The sequence below is a fragment of the Heptranchias perlo genome, chromosome 14, assembly GCF_035084215.1.
Source record: "Heptranchias perlo isolate sHepPer1 chromosome 14, sHepPer1.hap1, whole genome shotgun sequence".
Lineage (NCBI taxonomy): Eukaryota > Metazoa > Chordata > Chondrichthyes > Hexanchiformes > Hexanchidae > Heptranchias > Heptranchias perlo.
Genome location: NC_090338.1, coordinates 38,019,206 through 38,040,300, shown reverse-complemented (window position 1 = coordinate 38,040,300; position 21,095 = coordinate 38,019,206). Strand labels below are relative to the sequence as shown.

The window sequence follows — 21,095 nt, the reverse complement described above, 5'->3', positions numbered from 1 at the left end:
TTTCATCGCACAGAAGCGGTTTATGAGTCAACGGAAGTGGTGGAGAGGTAAAGCTGGGTATTGTCAGCATACATGTAGGAGCTGAACCCATGGTTGCAGATGATGCCATCGAAGGGCAGGATATAGATGAGGAGGGAGCCAGGAATAGATCCCAGGGGATTTCTGATGTAACAGTGTGCAGAAAGGAAGAGAGCCCATTGATAGACATGTTCTGCCTATGTCCAGAGAGGTAGGAGTGGAACCATGCAAGGGCAGTACCCTGGAGCTGATAATAGAAGTGAAGCTTTGATGGAGGACATCATGATTAACTATGTCAAACACTGCAGAAAGATCAAGCAGGATAAGGAGGGATAGCGCACTGTGATCAATATCGCAGGGATATTATTCATGACTTTGGCCTGGGCTGAAACTAGACAGGAGTGATTTGAACAGGGATCTTCTGCAGAGATAGACAAGGAGCTGGGAAGTGACAACACTTTTGAAAGAAAAGGGAGGTTAACGAGAGATGAGAGTGAAGGAGGACGGATGGGTCAACGATGGATCTTTTCAGTGTGGGATGATGAGAGTTTTGAGGGGGAGAAATACAGTGCCTGTAGAACGGGAACTATTAACAAAGTGCCAGCTAACATGAGGGCTGGATGTGATGGAATTGGGTGAAGAGAGAGGGATTCAAGGGAGCAAGAGGTGGCTTTCATGGAAGGCGTCAGATAGAGGTGATGGAATGATTTAGTAGGCCGACAGCAACAGGGCTGTCATTGCAGATGGAGGGTCAGAAGAGAGGAAATTGAAAGGTAGTAAGAGAATTCATGAGAAGCTACTGGGAAGTTTTTTCCATGGGCAGATATTGGGAGTGAGAGTGGAGAGTGTTAAAGGAGATAAGGAAGTAGTCAAAGATGGCCCTATCAGTGATCAAAAAAGCCTCCGGTGTAGAGAGAACACAAGAAAGCAGGGTTAAGAGGGTAGATGTGTATGGGTGATATTGTGTGAGGATAAGTGGGCAGAGAAGTCAGAGGAGAGGGGGCTAGCAAATTTCAGGTGTGGATTGAAGTTACTGAGGATAAAGAGTTGCTCAGTGCAAGGATTAAGAGAGGACAGAAGGGGGAATATCTTGGTAAAGAAGTCAGTGTGAGGCTTGGGAAGTTAGTAAGCATCAAGGATTTGAATGAGAGGCAGAAGGGATGGAACAGGTTGAGGTGACTAAGGAGGAGAAGGTGTGAGAGAAGTACAGAGAGAGGCTAAGCTGTGATTAGAACTACATGGAGATTTGGGCAAGGCAAACAAAAAGTATAGTTAGGTGGGGAGGCTTCAGTGAGGGGGAAATGATTGTCACTTACGATCTGTGTTTGTCAACAGATTCATTCATGATGAAGGCCTTATTTACAAGGGAGTGAAAATCCTGAAAGGTGATATGGAGTGGTGTGGTCAGATGAAGGAGTGAGTGGGATGGGAAGGAGGTTAGAGTGATTAGCTCCTGCTTAATGACCTTCCTGCTCAGTGCACCAACTGGGAGCTAATCTCGCTAACCTCCATCCCATCCTGCTCACTGCACCCACTAAACAAGGCTCGCAAACAAGGCTCTTGCTATCCACAACCTGATTGTGGACGATTGCATTGACATTATGTTCTTTGACTGAAACTTGGTTTACTGAAGCTTTCCCTCCTGGCTATACTTTCCACTGCCTGCCTTGCCCAAAATGCTGTTTTGGCAGCGTGGCCATTAACACCAAGTCACATCTTCGCTCTCCCCCTATGTCCCTGGCACTTCCTTCTCCTTCAAGCACCTCACCTTGTTCAACCCTTTCGCCTCTCCTTAAAAATCCTCATTCTCAGCTGCCCTTCAGCGCCATCCCGAGTTTTTCCCCAAAATATCTTTCCTACCACTGCCTCTGCACTGAGTGAAGATTCGTCGTCGGTGATTACAATCTCCATCTCAACTCAACTTGCCCTCACTCCTCTGAATTCACTGCCCTCCCGTCTTCCCTAAACCTCTCCACGTGAGGCTTTTTATGGGTTGCAGTGGGCAATATGACGCAAGTCTGTTGGCTGAGTGCTGAACAATACAGAAACTACCATGAGATTGGTATCTATTGTATAAGTGCAGCTGTAGAAATTGCGAGGCAGCTCACACAAAAACTGGACTATCCAAGTAACATGTCTCTAGGCTCAGAAGGTAAGTATTCCTTAAGGTATGGTACTGAATTGTATAGATCAGGAGGGTTGCAAGTTTGATTCCTGGTCTATGCTAAGATAGCCAATCAAATGAGGTGCCAACCTGGTGAAGCTACAACTCAGGACTACATGTATGCTAAACAGCGGAAGCAACATGCTACAGACAGAGCTAAGCGATTCCACAACCAACGGATCAGATCAAAGCTCTGCAGTCCTGCCACATCCAGTAGTGAATGGTGGTGGACAATTAAGCAACTAACGGGAGGAGGAGGTTCTGTAAACATCCCCATCCTCAATGATGGTGGAGTCCAGCACGTGAGAGCAAAAGACAAGGCTGAAGCATTTGAAACCATCTTCAGCCAGAAGTGCCAAGTGGATGATCCATCTCGGCCTCCTCTCGATATCCCCACCATCACAGAAGCCAGTCTTCAGCCAATTCGATTCACTCCACGTGATATCAACAAACGGATGAGTGCACTGGATACAGCAAAGGCTATGGGTCCCGACAACATCCCGGCTGTAGTGCTGAAGTCTTGTGCTCCAGAACTAGCTGCGCTTCTAATCAAACTGTTCCAGTACAGCTACAACACTGGCATCTACCCGACAATGTGGAAAATTGCCCAGGTATGTCCTGTCCACAAAAAGCAGGACAAATCCAATCCGGCCAATTACCACCACATCAGTCTACTCTCAATCATCAGCAAAGTGATGGAAGGTGTCGTCGACAGTGCTATCAAGCAGCACTTACTCACCAATAACATGCTCACTGATACTCAATTTGGGTTCCGCCAGGACCACTCGGCTCCAGACCTCATTACAGCCTTGGTCCAAACATGGACAAAAGAGCTGAATTCCAGAGGTGAGGTGAGGTGAGAGTGACTGCCCTTGACATCAAGGCAGCATTTGACCGAGTGTGGCACCAAGGAGCCCGAGTAAAATTGAAATCAATGGGAATCAGGGGTAAAACTCTCCAGTGGCTGGAGTCATACCGAGCACAAAGGATGATGGTAGTGGTTGTTGGAGGCCAATCATCTCAGCCCCAGGACATTGCTGCAGGAGTTCCTCAGAGCAGTGTCCTAGGCCCAACCATCTTCAGCTGCTTCATCAATGACCTTCCCTCCATCATAAGGTCAGAAATGGGGATGTTCGCTGATGATTGCACAGTGTTCAGTTCCATTCACAACCCCTCAAACAATGAAGCAGTCCGAGCCCGCATGCAGCAAGACCTGGACAACATCCAGGCTTGGGCTCATAAATGGCAAGTAACATTCGCGCCAGACAAGTGCCAAGCAATGACCATCTCCAACAAGAGAGAGTCTAACCACCTCCCCTTGACATTCAACGGCATTACCATCGTCGAATCCCCCACCATCAACATCCTGGGGGTCACCATTGACCAGAAACTTAACTGGACCAGCCACATAAATACTGTGACCAGAAGAGCAGGTCAGAGGCTAGGTATTCTGTGGCGAGTGACTCACCTCCTGACTCCCCAAAGCCTTTCCACCATCTACAAGGCACAAGTCAGGAGTGTGATGGAATACTCTCCACTTGCCTGAATGAGTGCAGCTCCAACAACATTCAAGAAGCTCGACACCATCCAGGACAAAGCAGCCCGCTTGATTGGCACCCCATCCGCCACCCTAAACATTCACTCCCTTCACCACCGGCGCACTGTGGCTGCAGTGTGTACCATCCACTGCAACAACTCGCCAAGGCTTCTTCGACAGCACCTCCCAAACCCACGACCTCTACCACCTAGAAGGACAAGGGCAGCAGGCACATGGGAACAACATCACCTGCACGTTCCCCTCCAAGTCACACACTATCCCGACTTTGGAAATATATCGCCGTTCCTTCATCGTTGCTGGGTCAAAATCCTGGAACTCCCTTCCTAACTGCACTGTGGGAGAACCTTCACCACACGGACTGCAGCGGTTCAAGAAGGCGGCTCACCACCACCTTCTCAAGGGCAATTAGGGATGGGCAATAAATGCTGGCCTTGCCAGCGATGCCCACATCCCATGAACGAATTTTTAAAAAAGTTGGAGCAGCATACTTCTACAAGTGTTTCTAAGCTATGGAGGAGAAAAATCAGCCAAGGTCCTGTTGCAAATAGTTATCCAGCAACACTTACTGGAAAGAGTGCATAACTGGATGTAAATGAGATTAAAAAGCTAAAAAAGGAAAACTGTAAATGCTGGAAATTTGGATAGAATTGGGTCCTGCTGTATTGCCCAATAGTATGCCAACATTCATTGTTTGGGCGCATGTGGTGTGACTGGTCAATTGGACAATTTACTGAAGGCCACTTAGCAATCTTGAAAGTGCAAAATAACAAGGGAAAACTGCAAATGCTGGAAACCTAAAATAACAACAGAAAATGCTGCAAATATACAGTCAGTCAGTCTCTGTAAAGAGAAAATGCAGGTTATGACATTTTGGGTGTGTACCCTTCATCAGAACTCTTTTTAAAAAATATTCATTCTCATGTTGTAGGCGTCACTGGTAAGACCAGCATTTATTGCCCATCCATAGTTGCCCTGAAGGTGGAGGAGGCCCTTCTTCTTGAACCACTGAGCAGTTTAATACAACTGAGTGGCTTGCTAGGCCACTTCAGAGGGCAGTTAAAAGTCAACCATTTTGGTTTGGGACTGAAGTCACAAATAGGCCAGACCAGGTAAGGATAACTGGTTTCCTTCCCTAAAGGACATTAGTGAACAAGTTGGGTTTTACCACAGCCTGACAGCTTCATAATGCCCCTCCCTATCTCTGTAACCTCCTCCATCCCTACAACCCTCCAAGATCTCTGCGCTCCTCCAATTCTGGCCTCTTGTACATCCCCGATTTCCTTTGCTCCACTATTGGCAGCCACCCTTCAGTTGCCTAGGCCCTAAGCTCTGGAATTTCCTTCCTAACCCTCTCCACTTCTATCTCCTGCTTTAAGTTGCTCCTCAAAACCTACTTCTTTGACCAAACTTTTGGTCACCTGTCTTAATATCTCTATGTGGCTTGGTGTCAAATTTTGTCCGATAACGCTCCTGTGAAGTGCCTTGGGATGTTTTACTATTTTAAGGCGCAATATAAAATGCAAGTTGTTGTTGCACACCTAAAATATTATAACCACAAGCCAGTGCTATCAGAAAATGTGGGGAAAGGGATAAGATCTAACTTGAGAAAAGTATAGGTTGACTGTAATATAGTACTGTTTACTGGCATATGTTCAGCATTATATCTAAAAAAATTACACGAAGTTCACTGAAATAAAACATTACTGCTGGACTGTATTCATAGCACGATTAGTAATAGGAATTAAAGAGCGGGCTTATATTTTTCTCCTGACAGTCGTTGGGCGGATATTTTTCCGGGGGTGGTATTTTTCGGCTGGAGAAATGAACATTTAAACTGACTGCAATTAATAACTGCCAGTGAAACCCAGCACCATGGGCCATCAGAGAGGCGCGGCCATGGGAGGCACCGCCTTCTGGCGGTGCAAATACAAGCCCGCCACTTTCAAACATTTCAGGTGCAGATAACGGGAGGCTGCAGAATCACCCACAAAGACTATGGTTACCCCACCAAAAAGAATGCGTGTCAGTCCCAATTGCAACGACAGCTTTGAAAAGAGAGTGAGGAAGATTTCAATCGAAGGAAACATTGGTGAGTGAAATAGACGACACAATTATTGCTTTTAAAATTAAAATTCTGGACTGGACCCCGAATTAGTTTTGCCGGGGTTGAACAGAAAATGCAAATATGATAATTGTAAACTCATCTTTGGCGTTTGGTTATTTATTTTTACTGATTTGCATTTTTTTAAAACGAGATTAAGAAGCGCAATTGGCGCCAAGTGTTTTGGCGGGCTGAAGGTTTCCATTATTTTGTTGCCTGTGAACCTCAAGAGGAAGGTTTTTTTAAAAAAGTATGTATTTCCTCAGAAATATAATTTTGAAGTGTGACAATTCTGGGATGAAAATCTGTATTTAATAGCAGTGTTTTAACTCCCTTAGAGCCAGGTGACCAACTGCGCGGGGAATCTTTCGGTGTCAGTTTATGAGAATAGTTTTTCATTCCTTTCCCCCCTCCTCCCCCCGATATAGGCTGAACTGTCAAATCTCTCCCATTTAATGCCGTGAAATAACTTGTTTGCTATCTTTTGTTAAATTACTTTTATTTTTGTAATTTTATTCAACTTTCGTCTTTGCCCTTGGCAATTAATTATTCTGATGTCCAGGCACATAATACTATTCTTCAAACAAATTTGTATTTTCGCTGTAATAACCCCCCTCTGTCTTTTTGCATGAAGATCTTTTGTGGTGGTAAAGTGATGTTTTCAACTACAGGTACATTTTAAGCTTTGCTACCTGTTGGCTAATTTCTCTGAACAGTGTGACACATATATTCTTCAGACTGAATTGCTATGCACATCCCTTCTCCTCTTCAGGTTGCTTGGGCGTTAGATTGGAACCCGACTTCCGAGTTGTATTGTAGATTACTTTACTGTATTATAACTGCACCCTAAATTTTTGTTTCTTTCTGAAATTGCCTAACTTATTTGTGAAGGAGTGTATAGAAGGGGAGAAAAATTAAGAATGAGGTGCTGTTTTAGTCCTATTCATATTGCTGTTTCCTCACCTTTGATTGCCTCCGTTGTTCATTTGCTTAGCGATTAAGTGGCTACACCGAGAATTGAGAGATTAAAATGTGTTACGTTAAAAACCTTGTTGAGATGTAAATTATTGAGTTTAGATGCCTTGGATGAATATACATTTTCATCAACTGTTGGCTAATAGGATTAAAAATTTACACTATAGTGATGAGATTTTACTTTTTTAAGTGGAAAGTTATCCATTTAATTTATCTATTATATTTTAATAGCTGCAGGTAAATCTACTTTAGTTCATATTTTGGAAAGAGCCAATGACGAATGGGAAGTTGTTCCTGAACCTATCGCAAGATGGTGTAATGTACAAACAGCTGAAGATGAATTCCAGGTATTTAACAAAGATGAAATTCAAAATAATGTCCTTCAACTTTTGATTAGATAATGATTATTGGAATAAGTTTAAAAATGCTACTTTATATAGAAACCATTTTCCACCCCCTCAAGGAAAATAAGCTGCAGCTAAGAAAAGGGGGGGTTTGGAGGGGAGTCACAGTAAATGGTCAGATGTCTTTTCACCTTCTGCCTTCAGGGTTTTCTGAAATAGTGTCCCTGCTCCTTCAATTTGGGGCAAAAAAAACTACAGTGTATTTTCAGTGTCTCACTGCACCCAGTACTATGCTTCCCGGCTCTGCTAGTTGAACTGGTTAGGTTACAAGCTCGTCGGTAGTTAATGTCAATGTCTCTGATCACTGAAGGGAGATTGATGACTGGTTGTGAGACTGGTATTCAATGTTGCCTGCTGTGCTATTGGGTTGGATTGCTTAGAATTTGTGGCACATAGACTTTGGTAAAGTTTCTCTAACTCATTTTTGGTTTTGATTTTCTTAAAAGGAACTTTCAACATCCCAAAAGAGTGGTGGCAATCTCCTCCAGATGCTGTATGACAAGCCAAGTAGATGGGCATACACATTTCAAACCTATGCTTGCCTGAGTAGGGTTCGGGCACAGCTTAAACCGTCCTCCTTCAAAATTCAGGAGGCAGAACGTCCTGTGCAGTTCTTTGAAAGATCGGTATACAGTGACAGGTGAGGCGCAAACTTCTAGTGTTATAAACTCTTTTTGGGTAGGTGATATACAGCTAACCAAGTTAGATTATTTTGGATAAACTGGGGTTCCTTTTGTAAAATTCTAAATTGATTGCCTGTGTCTATTAGTTATTCTATTAGATAGTTTTAGCATTTAGCAATTTGCAGTGTTTACTAGCTTTCCCTCTCTCCAAACAGGTATATATTTGCCTCAAGTTTGTTTGAATCTGGAAACCTTAATGAAACAGAATGGTCCATTTACCAAGATTGGCATGCTTGGATATTAAACCAGTTTGGTTCACAAATTGAGTTGGATGCCATGATCTATCTCCGAGCAACCCCTGAAGTAAGTAATCAGTGACGTTTTTATTTTTCATCTTTTTTTCACTTCTTTAAAAAGCTTTTTCTTGTACCTGATACTATTTTCTAGTAGTGGTAGAAATCTTAATTGTTCTTTGGTAGAAATGCATGGAGCGACTTCATCTGAGAGGTCGGGAGGAGGAGCAAGAAATTGAGATGGAGTACCTAGAAAAACTGCATTACAAACATGAATGTTGGCTTCTTAACCGAACAATTAAGTAAGTAGGTCCTATATAAATTATTATAAATGAAAACTGTCATTGTAGGAACTGATATCTAACATGTTTTACTCATCTAGGTGGAAGTAGCATTATTGAAGTGGATTATATCTTGCAGATATCTAACATGTTTTACTAATCTAGGTGGAAGTAGCATTATTGAAGTGGATTATATCTTGCAGTAATTCAATTTCTTCACTTTTCTGACCCGCCCGACCACACACACACACACACCACAAAATGTTATAGAGTCATAGAGTTATACAGCACGGATAGAGGCCCTTCGGCCCATCGTGTCCGCGCCGGCCATCAGCCCTGTCTACTCTAATCCCATATTCCAGCATTTGGTCCGTAGCCTTGTATGCTATGGCATTTCAAGTGCTCATCCAAATGCTTCTTGAATGTTGTGAGGGTTCCTGCCTCCACAACCCTTTCAGACAGTGAGTTCCAGACTCCAACCACCCTCTGGGTGAAAAAGTTCTTTCTCAAATCCCCTCTAAACCTCCCGCCTTTTACCTTGAATCTGTGTCCCCTTGTTATAGAACCCTCAACGAAGGGAAAAAGCTCCTTAGTATCCATCCCCCTCATAATTTTGTACACCTCAATCATGTCCCCCCTCAGCCTCCTCTGCTCCAAGGAAAACAAACCCAATCTTCCCAGTCTCTCTTCATAGCTGAAGCGCTCCAGCCCTGGTAACATCCTGGTGAATCTCCTCTGCACCCTCTCCAAAGCGATCACATCCTTCCTGTAGTGTGGCGACCAGAACTGCACACAGTACTCCAGCTGTGGCCTAACCAGTGTTTTATACAGCTCCATCATAACCTCCTTGCCCTTATATTCTATGCCTCGGCTAATAAAGGCAAGTATCCCATATGCCTTCTTTACCACCTTATCTACCTGTTCCGCCGCCTTCAGGGATCTGTGAACTTGCACACCAAGATCCCTCTGACCCTCTGTCTTGCCTAGGGTCCTCCCATTCATTGTGTATTCCCTAGCCTTTTTAGTCCCTCCAAAGTGCATCACCTCGCACTTTTCCGGGTTAAATTCCATTTGCCACTGTTCCGCCCATCTGACCAACCCATCTATATCGTCCTGCAGACTGAGGCTATCCTCCTCGCTATTTACCACCCTACCAATCTTTGTATCATCAGCGAACTTACTGATCATACCTTTTACATTCATATCCAAGTCATTAATGTAGACCACAAACAGCAAGGGACCCAGCACCGATCCCTGTGGTACCCCACTGGCCACAGGCTTCCAGTCACAAAAACAACCTTCGACCATCACCCTCTGCCTTCTGCCACTAAGCCAGTTTTGTATCCAAAGTGCCAAGGCACCCTGGACTCCATGGGCGCATTCCATGTTCTACTATAATTTGTCATTGACCTTTATTTCAGGCTTGACTTTGAATATTTGAAGGACATCCCTATTCTGGTACTAGATATCAATGAAGATTTTAAAGATGACAAGATTAAACAAGAGGACATTCTGGAAAAGGTGAACTTTGTTGTTAAATTACATTTCCTAATCAAGCGTCATGTTTGCCATCCAGACTCCAAACGGCAGAATGACTAATTAGGTACAGTAGTAGACCTTACCCATGGAATTGTATCCCAACAAGATTCAACATCTGGCAAAACAAATGGAGGAAGGGGAATCAGTGAAGAAATAAAAAAAAATATTTTAGATTTGCCTGAGATGCATGATGTAGTAATATGTGATAGTTAAATTGTGCTTGTCTGGTCCTGTCTCCTCTGAAATTTTGTGTTTTTGGATGTTTCATGAAATTTTGTTCCAAAATCAGAAATCTAGTAAAGGAACATCTCCTGGTTTGGATAATTTAAAGTTTTCTGGAACACTTTGAAAGATTTACTGTTTCTACAATCTAATTGCTTGAATCAAGTGCCAGGCGAAGTTTCTCAGAGATATCGTCACTGCTTTCCTCCCTCAGCCTCTGCACCGAGCGACTTCTCATCCTCAGTGATTTCGATCTCCATCTCAACTCATCATGCCCTCTCTCTTTTTGAGTTCACTGCTCTCCTATCCTCCCTTAATCTCTCCCTCCACAAAATCCCCTACCCATATTCACGGCCACCCCCTTGACCTATCACATGGCCCATCCTGTCAATCGCAGATTAGGCCATCTCTGATCATTTCCTTGTGTCCCTCTACACTCTCATCCCTCTTCCCTCTCCCAATCTCTCTTAAGCCTGTGTCTGTTCCTAGAAAAAAAACTCTTACCCCAGGTCACTTACAATGGCACTTACAAATTCCCAACTGCCTAGCCTTTGGCCCTCCATTCACCACAACATTTCTGCAGCTACTGATCTGCTCAGTCACACCCTCTCTTCCATCTTTTGATGCCCTTGTCCCTATTAAAACCATTACTCTCTCTCTCTCTGGTACGGCCCTCATCTCTGCTCCCTTAACTCCAAAGGACACAGACTTTAACATATGTGGCAGACAACTGGTTTAGCCATTAATTGTCAGATCTGGCTGGACTGCATAAAGCACTATCGGGTTCTGCTCTCCTCTGCCAATACTGCTCACTAGTCCAGGATCATCCTGGAATGCAAAAATAACCCCAGCTTCTCTTCACTACAAATCGCCTTCTTAAACTGCTCTCCTCTGCCTCCTCCGCCCTCACCTCCAAAACAAGTGTGAGGAGCTCATGGACTTCTTTGTCACTAAGACTGAGACCATCTGTTCAGCTACCTCTGCACTTCCCTCCCTTCCCCTAGCCCTGAACTATCATTTTTCTCCAGTTTCTCTCTTATCTCTGCTCATGCCCTCTCCGAACTCAACTTGACAAAGAGACCCACCTCCTGCTCCCTCAGTCTTATTCCCACCATACTGCTGACTGCCCAACTTCCCTTCCTGGCCCCCATATTAGCTGATCTTGTTAATGGCTCCCTCTCCTCAGATACCATCCCCCTCCCCTTCAAATATGCCATCATCACCACCCCCCCCCCCCCCCCCCCCCAACGCCCCAATCCCCACCAATCAAAAAACCCACCTTGACCCCTCTGTCCTTGCAAACCACCGCCCCGTCTCTAACATCGCTTTCTTCTAATTCCTTGAACATTGTTGCCTCCCAAATCCGTGCCCATCTTTCCAAACTCTATGTTTGGACCTCTCCAATTAGGTTTCTGCCTCTGCCTCAGCACTGAAATGGCCCTCATTAAAGTCACAAATGACATCCTATGTGACTATGACCAAGGTAAACTATCCCTTCTCTACCCTGTCTGCAGCATTTGACACGGTTGATCACACCATCCTCCTCCTCCAATGCCCTTGCCTGGTTCCATTCTTATCTAGCCATTCATAGCCAGTGAATCGCTTACAATGGCTTTTCTTCCCGTTCCCACACTGTTACCTCTGGACTCCCCCAAGTATCTCCCCCTTCTATTTCTTGAGGACATCATCTGAAAACACAAGGTCAGATTTCACATGTATGCTGACGATACCCAGCTCTATCTCACGACCACCTCTCTTGACCCCTCCACTATCTCTGGTTTGTCACGCTGCTCGTCCAACATCCAGTACTGGATAAACAGATATTTCCTCCAACTAAATATCGGGATGATCGACGCCATTATCTTCGGTCCCTGCCACAAACTCCGATCCCTATACACAGACTCCATCCCTCTCCCTGGCCACTGATTGAAGCTGAACCAGACCGTTCACAACTTCAACGTCCTTTTTAACCCTGAGTTGAGCTTCTGACCACTTACATGTTCCAACACCAAGACCGCCTACTTCCACCTCCATAACATCACCCGTCTCCGCTGCTGCTGCAGCTCATCTGCTGCTGAACCCCTTATCCATGCTTTTGTTACCTCTAGATTTGACTATTCCATTGTTCTTTTGGCTGACCTCCTGCCTTCCACCCTCCATAACTATGAGTTCATCTAAAACTCTGCTGCCCATATCCTAACACACACAAGTCCCATTTACCCATCACCCCTGTGCTTGCTGTCCTACACTGGCTCCTGGTCCAGCAATGCCTCGGTTTTTACATACGAACGTACAAATTAAGAGCAGGAGTAGGCCATTCGGTCCCTCGAGCCTGTTCTGCTATTTGATAAAATCATGGCTAATCTGATTGCAACCTCAACCCTACTTTCCTGTCTACCTACTATAACCTTTGACTCCCTTGTTAATCAGGAATCTATCTAACTCAGCCTTAAAAATATTCAATGACCCTGCCTCCACTGCTGCCTGGGGAAGGGAGTTCCACAAACTTGTGACCCTCTGAGAAAAAAATTCTCCTCATCTGTCTTAAATGGGAGACCCTTTATTTTTAAACTATGGCCCCTAGTTTTAGTCTCTCCCAGAAGGGGAAACAGCCTCTAAGCATCTACACCTTCTAGTCTCTCTCAGGATCTTATATGTTTCAATAAGATCACACCTCATTTTTCTAAACTCCAGTGTATACAGGCCCAACTTGTCCAACCTTTCCTCATAAGATAACGCCCTCATCCCAGGAACAGTTGAGTGAACCTTCTCTGAACCGCCTCCAAAGCAATTATGTCCTTTTCTTAAATAAGGAGACCAAAACTGCATGCAGTATTCTAGATGTGGTCTCAACAATGCCCTGTATAACAGTAGCAAAACATCTCTACTTTTATTGCAAGGGGAATGGAATATAAATGACAACATTCCATTTGCCTTCCTAATCACTTGCTGTACCTGCATACTAACTTTTTGTGATTCGTGTACTAGGACACCCAGATCCCTCTGTACCTCAGTTCTACAATCTCTCTCCATTTAAATAATATACTGCTTTTCTATTCCTCCTGCCAAAGTGGACATGTTCACATTTTCTCACATTATACTCCATCTGTCAACTTTTTTGCCCACTCACTTAACCTATCTATATCCCTTTGCAGACTCCTTGGGCTCGATTTTCGCGTCGGGTTTCCAGCGGGGGGGGGCCCCGAAAATCCCGATATCCAGTCACGTGACCGGATCGCGCCGAAATCCCGGCCACTTCCGGGTACCGCGCTGACGTGCGGGGCTGCGCGCGCAAGCCCCGCTGGTGGGAATCCCGCAGGCAATTAAAGCCAGCGGGGTTCCACTTGAGTGTACTTACCTTGCTTGTTGAGGTCATTTAATGAGCTGAAGCAGCTGTCAAAAGAGGAAGTGTGGGATTTTAGGTTCAAGGCAGTGAGTTTCACACACTGGGGGAAACAGTCTCTCTCCAACCATGCGTGTTGCAGCCTGTGGCAGGTGCCAAGGTGCACTCCACGGGGGAGAGCCCTCACCCACGCAGGAGGCCACCGCGTCACATAGGGCAACCCCTGCCCTCCACCACCCCCCGCCAAGCCAGAGGACAGACCGACACGAAACCGCAGCCCCAGTCCGAGGAACCACCCACCTACCCTGCACAACCCCTCAGACCAACACCTGCCAGATGGGTGGTGCGTGGACACCCTCGGAGGACGAACAGCATGACCAGCCCCAGCAGCCTCGCAGTCCACGCCATCCGCCGCAGAGACGTGGAGCCCCCCAACATGGTGTTGTTGCATGCCCACCTGCACAGCAGGAGGGAGGGCTACCGCAGGGAGAGACGCATCACAGAGGGCACTACCCTCGCCACAGGGTCCACAGACCGAGGCGCAGCTCCCCGGACCTCTCCGAGCAGCAGTGCACAGGGAGGCGCAGATTCGCTCGACATGTAGTCGTGGAGATCTGCAGGCTCTTTCAAGCCGAGCTGCTCCTGGCTGGCCCCAGCACCAACTGCTTACCTGTCGCTGTCAAAGTCACCACTGCCCTCCACAGCTTCTCCTCTGCATCCTTCCAGGGTGCAGCCGGCTACACCGCCGATGTCTCTCAGTCGTCTGCGTGGAAGAGCCCTGCAAATACACCTGCACCTACTCTGCAGTAACACGATGGGTGGCATCAGTGGTGGGTCCTCATAGTGATACCCAAGAGCGGGCATTATTGGACACAACGGACAGGATTCGCGGAGACATGGCAGTGGTGGTGTCAATATAATGTGTGCTGTTTGTTGCTCTGAAATTCAATATAGGTAACACCCAGGACAAACCCTCAGACACCCTTGTGCACCCCCTTCATGCTCACGACACGTTTGCCTTAAGCTGCCTACTGCACATATGTGATGCATGCCCTGTGGCTGCAGCACAGGTGGTGGCAGGTTGAGTGAGGCTGGCCGTGAGGGAGATGCACGAGAGGGTGAGTATGGGATGGAGCAATGAGATTGTATGAGGATTGGGTTGCGTGTTAGTGGCAGGATGAGTACTGGCGAGGTGAGTAGGTGGAGGTAAGATGAGGATGGGGTTTGAGTGGGTATGAAGGGTGATATTACAGAATAGTGTTGGCGGTGCCGAAGGAGATGTGGGGTGGGGGCAGTGTTGTGGCAGATGGAGTGTAGGGGAAAGACTTCGTGTTCTCACTGTGGCTGACCTACTGCGGTCATTGCAGCGCCTCCTGCACTGTATGCAGGTGGGCGATATGTTGGTGGCGCAGGTGACCCCCTCTGCCACCTCGAGCCAGGCCTTCTTGGTGGCAGAGGCAGGCCGCTTCCTCCCGCCCGCCGGGGGGAAGATCTGTGTCCTCCCCCTCCTCCTCACCCCATCTGATGATACCTGGGGTGAGGCATCATTAAACTGGGAGCAGCCTTCCCCCTGGGCTGCTCCATGCTGCAATTTGTTCCATTGGTTGCAGCATCTGTCAGTGAAGGACTGCCCCTTTAACTAGAGAGCCTCCAGCTGACAGATCGTACTGCGCATGCGCAGCCCGCCCGACGCGCAGGCCAGCGCCGCGGACCCCGGAGGAGCAGGTAATTGATTCCTATTAGTGTGTTGCCTGCTACGATCGCGCGGGCAACCCACTAATTTCGCCGAGCGTGTTGACCACGCTCCCGAAACCCAACCCGCCGGAAACCCGCAGGCCTGGCAAATTCGAGCCCCTTATGTCCTCTTCACAACTTACTTTCCTACCTACCTTTGTCATCAGCAAATTTAGCAACCATACATTCGGTCCCTTCATCCAAGTAATTGATATAGATTGTAAATAGTTGAGGCCCAAGCATTGATCCCTGTGGCACTCCACTCATTACATCTTGCCAACCTGAAAATGACCCATTTATGCCTACTCTCTGTTTCCTGTTAGTTAAATAATCCTTTATCCATGCTAATATGTTACCCCCTACACCATGAGCTCTTACTTTGTGTGGTAGCCTTTGATGTGGCACCTTATCAAAAGCCGTCTGGAAATCCAAGTACACCACATCCACAGGATCCCCTTTATCCATGTTGCTTGTTACTTCCTCAAAGAACTCTAATAAATTAGTCAAACACAATTTCCCTTTCACAAAGGTGTTGATTCTGCCTGATTGCATTGAGATTTTTTAAGTGCCCTGCTATAACCTTAATAATAGATTCTAGCATTTTCCCTATGACAGATGTAGTTGACTGACCTGTAGTTTCCTGCTTTCTGTCTTCCCTTCTTTCTTGAATAAAGGAGTTACATTTGCTATTTTCCAATCTGATGGGACCCTTCCAGAATCTAGGGAATTTTGGAAAATTAATACTAATGCATCTACTATCTCTGCAGCCACTTCTTTTAAGACCCTAGGATGAAATCCGTCAGGACCTGGGGACTTGATAGTTTTTAGTTAGAATAATTTTTTCAGAACCCTTTCCCTGGTGATTGTAAATGTTTTAAGTTCCTCCCTCCCTTTCGCCTCTTGATTCACAATTATTTCTGGCATGTTATTTGTATCCTCTACAGTGAAGATGGATGCAAAATATCTGTTCAGTTCATCTGCCATTTCTTTATTCTCAATTATTAATTCCCCAGACGCTCTAGAGGACCAACACTCACTTTACTCACTCTTCCTTTTTAAATACCAGTAGAAATTCTTACTATCTGTTTTTATATTTCTAGCTAGCTTTCTCTCGTACTAATTTCTCCCTCCTTATTATTCTTTTAGTCATTCTTTGCTGTTTTTTATATTCTGTCCAATCTTCTGACCTGCCACTAATCTTCGTGGAACTGTATGCATTTTCTTTCAATTTGATACTGTCTTTAACTTCCTTAGTTAACCACAGAAGTTAATGTCCTTCCCCTGGAGTCTTTCTTTCTCACGGGAATGTATCTTTGCTGAGTGTTATGAACTATCTCATTAAATGACTGGCACTGCATCTCCACTGACATACCCTAAACCTAAGTTCCCAGTTCACTTTAGCCAGCTCTATCTTCATGCCCTCATAATTGCCCTTATTTAAGTTAGACTTACTTTTCTCTGCCTCAAACTGAATGTGAAATTCAATCATATTGTGCTACCTAGAGGCTCCTTTACAATGGGGTCATTCATTAATCCTGTCTCATTACACATTACCAGATCTAGAATAGCCTGCTCTCTGGTTGGCTCTAGAATGTGCTGCTCTAAGAAACTGTCCCGAAAGCACTCTAGCAACTCATCTTCCAGGCTACTGTTGCCGATCAGATTCTTCCAATCTGTATGTAGATTAAAATCACCAATGATCATCGCTGTTCCTTTCTCACAAGCCCCCATTATTTCTTCCTGTATACCCTGTCCTACAGTGTGGTTACCGTTAGGGGGGCCTATAAACTACTCCCACAAGTTACTTCTGGCTGTTGCTATTTCTTATCTCTATCCAAACTGATTCTACATTTTGGTCTTTAGAACTAAGGTAATTTCTCTCTCTTATACTCATGTCATCCTTAATTAACAGAACTACCCCTCCACCTTTTCTTAGCTTCCTGTCCATCCGAAATGTCAAGTACCCTTGAATATTCAGGTTCCATCCTTTGTCATCTTGCAGCCATGTCTCCGTAATGGCTATCCGATCGTACATATTTATTTCTATTTGATCTGTCACTTCATCCATTTTGTTACAAATGCTATGCGCATTCAGATACAAAGCCTTTAGTGCTGTCTTTTTCCTATTTTTTTTGCAATCTCTAGCCTTATTTGCTGGCGCACTCTTAAGTTTGCATGCTCTGTCCCTTCCAGCCACTCTCTGATTATCATTTTCCTTATTGCTACCTTGCTGTCTTGCCTTGTCTTCTTTCTTTAATTTATCACATCTTCCCTTAATTGATCCCTCACCTCCACTATTTAGTTTAAAGCCTTCTCTCCCGCCCTAATTATATGATTCGCCAGCACACTGGCCCCAGCATGGTTCAGATGAAGGCCGTCCCAACGGTACAGCTCCCACTTTCACTAGTACTGGTGCTAGTGCCCCATGAATCGAAACCCATTTCTCCCACACCAATCTTTGAGCCATGAATTTTACTCTAATCTTATTTACCCTATGCCAATTTGCTCGTGGCTCAGGTAATAATCCAGAGATTATTACCTTTTTGAGGTTCTGCTTTTTAATTTAGCCTCTAGCTGCTCATACTCCCTAAGCAGAGCCTCTTCCCTCATCCTACCTATGTCGTTGGCATCTACGTGGACTACGTCAACTGGATCCTCCCCCTCCCACTGCAAGTTCCTCTCCAGCCCAGAGCAGATGTCCCAAACCGTGGCACCAGGCAGGCAACACAGCCTTCTGGACTCTCGTTCTCGGCTGCAGAGAACGGTGTCTATCCACCTGACTATACTGTCCCCTACTACCACTACATTCCTACTAACTCCCCCCCCTCACCGCTTGCATGGTGCCATGGCCAGTTTGCTCATCCACCCTTCAGCCCCCGCTTTCGTCCATACATGCTGCAAGCACCTCAAACCTGTTGGACAATTACAAAGGTTGAGGCTCCTCCACTTCTACCTTCTCGACCCCCTTAACTGCCTCGCTCGCAGTCACACCCTCCTGTCCCTGACCACTGACTAATTTAGATGACCTTATCCTAAGGAGTGTGACCGCCTCCTGGAACAGCATGTCCAGGTATTTTTCCCCCTCCCTGATATGTTGCAGTGTCTGCAGCTCGGCCCCCAACTCAATGACTCTGAACCGAAGCTCCTCAAGCCGCAGACTCTTACTGCAGACATGTTTGCCCTGGATCACACTGGCGTCCAGGAGCTCCCACATTCTGCAGTCACTACACATCACCTGCCCTGCCATTTTTTTTAATGTGTTAATTAATTTATTCTTAATTAAATTTATAAACCCTTTTACTCCCAATAAGCTTTATAACTGCTAGTAAACCATCGACTACTACTAAAACCGTACAATTACTAAGTTACACTTGTTTTGAAAGTTAAACAAGTCAAATACTCACCAGCCAATCACTTCTGTGTTTCCCTATGATGTCACACTTGGATTTTAAAATTCTCATAATTCCTCCATGGTCTCTCCCCTCCCTAAGTCTGCAACCAACTCCAGCCCGACAACCCTCCGAGATTGCTCCCTCTCCCTCTTAAAGGCTACCTCTTTGAGACCAAGCTTTTGGTCACCTGCTCCTATTATCTCTTTATGTGACTATGAAATTTTGTTTGAAAACATTCCTGTGAAGAGCCTTGGGACATTTTACTACACTAAAGGTGGTATACAAATGCAAGCTGTTGTATGTTTTAAAATGAACTTTCAAAATTCATGCAATTTATTTTTACTACTAAATGGTTAACTGACAGATTTAACTGCTAAGCAGGACTTCCATGGCAACTAGTAACATCATAACTTTACCTTCTTGTTCACAGGTGAAGGCATTCTTGCAGACTTTATAGTACAACGGAACTGACTACAAAACTTGACCTGGTGTTTTATTGCACTGATTTATCTGCCTTGTGGAAATGGAAGCAAATACCTGGATTTGAAAAATATTTAACAGTTTTGGACAGAATGCAAATGCAAGATAAGACTTTAAGAGTAACTAAATAATTGAGTGTCATGATACTTAACTTGTTATGTAAGCAGATCTGCATTCTGTCCTAGACACTCCACTGAATGTAAATAGGATTTTATGTTTGTTCCCTATTTAAGATCCTCCCTCGTTCAAACTGCATTGGCTAAGTTGTCACGATCGCCAATATGAATAATCCCAACCTTCCACAATGGCATGGCTAAGATAGTTACGAAATGGTCCCATGTAAACCATAGCCTGCTCTGCTTCTACATTCTAAGTAAACTGGTGCTGGTAACCAAATTGTAAAATTTGAGTCAAAGAAATAAAGAACTTGCATTTTATAGTGCCTTTATAACATCCTATGAAGTACATTCACTGTTGTGGAGATAAATGTGACAGCCAATTTGTGCATCTCTCAAAGTGCCACAAACAACAAATCAATGAATGAACAGGTAATCTGGTTGAACATTTCCCCTGAAGAATAGCCCCTGTGATAAATCTGCACTCTGCCTCAGTGCTGCACTGAAATGTCAGCCTAGATTATGTGCTCAACTCTGGGATTTGAATAAACAGCCTTCTGACTCCGAGTGTTACTAACTGAGCTCGGCCGTTGCTGTCTTTTTTGGAAAATGATCTTTCGTATGGAAAGTTAATGGATTGTTTTCCTGTATTCTATTAAGTAAAATGGTAATATTAAATTTTGTTCTATTTGCAGGTATAATGTGTGCTTATAATACAGATTATTCATGATTTTTGTGACTATGCTAGATCTGCATGTGTTATGACTTAAGGTCACTGCGTAAAATTCCAAAACAAACAGGAAATGCACAGCATGTCAGTCAGTACCTGTAGAGAGAACAGATACGTTTACATTTCAGCGCTTCACCAGAACTGGGGGAAGTAGGAAAGATAAAGAAGCATTTTAATAGAATCAGAACGGGAGAGATAGGTTGACACTGGGGTGGAAATTCCTTTTAACGGGGTGGGGGGTGCTGGAGGGAGAGTCTGTGCCTTTGGAGTTGAGCTGCTTTTTTCCTCTGGAGGTGTCCCCCCCCCCCCCACCATTTCTTGCCGACTTCTTGTGTCTTAATTTCAGATCTGATCTACAGACTTTTAATATCTCCCATCTTCATAGTATAGTAGGTGCAACATAGGAGGAGGCCATTCGGCCCATGTCTGTGCCGGCTCTTTGAAAGAGCTATCCAATTAGTCCCATTCCCCTGCTTTTTCCCCATAGCCCTGTAAATGTTTTCCCTTCAAGCATTTGTCCAATTGCCTTTTGAAAGTTACTATTGAATCTGCTTCCACTACCCTTTCAGGCAGTGCATTCCAGATCATTACAACTTGCTGCGTTTAAAAAAAAATCCCTCATGTCACCTTTGGCTCTTTTGCCAATCATCTTAAATCTGTGTCCTCTGGTTACCGATCCTTCTGCCACTGAAAACAGTTTCTCCTTATTAATTTATCAAAACCGTTCATGATTTTGAACATCTCAATCAAATCTCCCCTTAACCTCTGTTCTAAGGAGAACAACTGCAGGTTCTCCAGTCTCCACATAACTGAAGTTCCTCATCCCTGGTACCATTCTAGTAAATCTCTTCTGCACTCTGTTTAAGACCTTGACATCCTTCCTAAAGTGTGGTGCCCAGAGTTGAACACAAACTCCAGCTGAGGCCTAACCAGTGTGTTATAAAGGTTTCGCATAAATTCCTTGCTTTTGTACCCTGTGCCTCCTATTAATAAAGCCCAGGATCCCATGAATTTTTTTAACAGCCTTTTGTCCTGCCACCGTCAAAGATTTGTGAATGTGCACCCCCAGGTCTCCCTGTTCCTGCACCCTCTTTAAAATTGTATTATTTAGCTTATATTGCC

The 21,095-nt window shown here is 44.9% G+C and overlaps 1 protein-coding gene across 1 annotated transcript; it reads left to right on the top strand.

The window, feature by feature from the left end:
* Positions 1 to 5,631: 5,631 nt before the first annotated feature.
* On the top strand, positions 5,632 to 19,944 carry zgc:110540 (deoxynucleoside kinase). The gene is made up of 7 exons (XM_067995829.1): positions 5,632 to 5,829; positions 7,048 to 7,163; positions 7,667 to 7,860; positions 8,059 to 8,206; positions 8,323 to 8,438; positions 9,839 to 9,938; positions 19,078 to 19,944. The coding sequence occupies exons 1-7, from the start codon at positions 5,736 to 5,738 to the stop codon at positions 19,102 to 19,104; spliced, it is 795 nt and encodes a 264-aa protein (XP_067851930.1). The 5' UTR covers positions 5,632 to 5,735; the 3' UTR covers positions 19,105 to 19,944.
* The last annotated feature ends 1,151 nt before the right edge of the window (positions 19,945 to 21,095 follow it).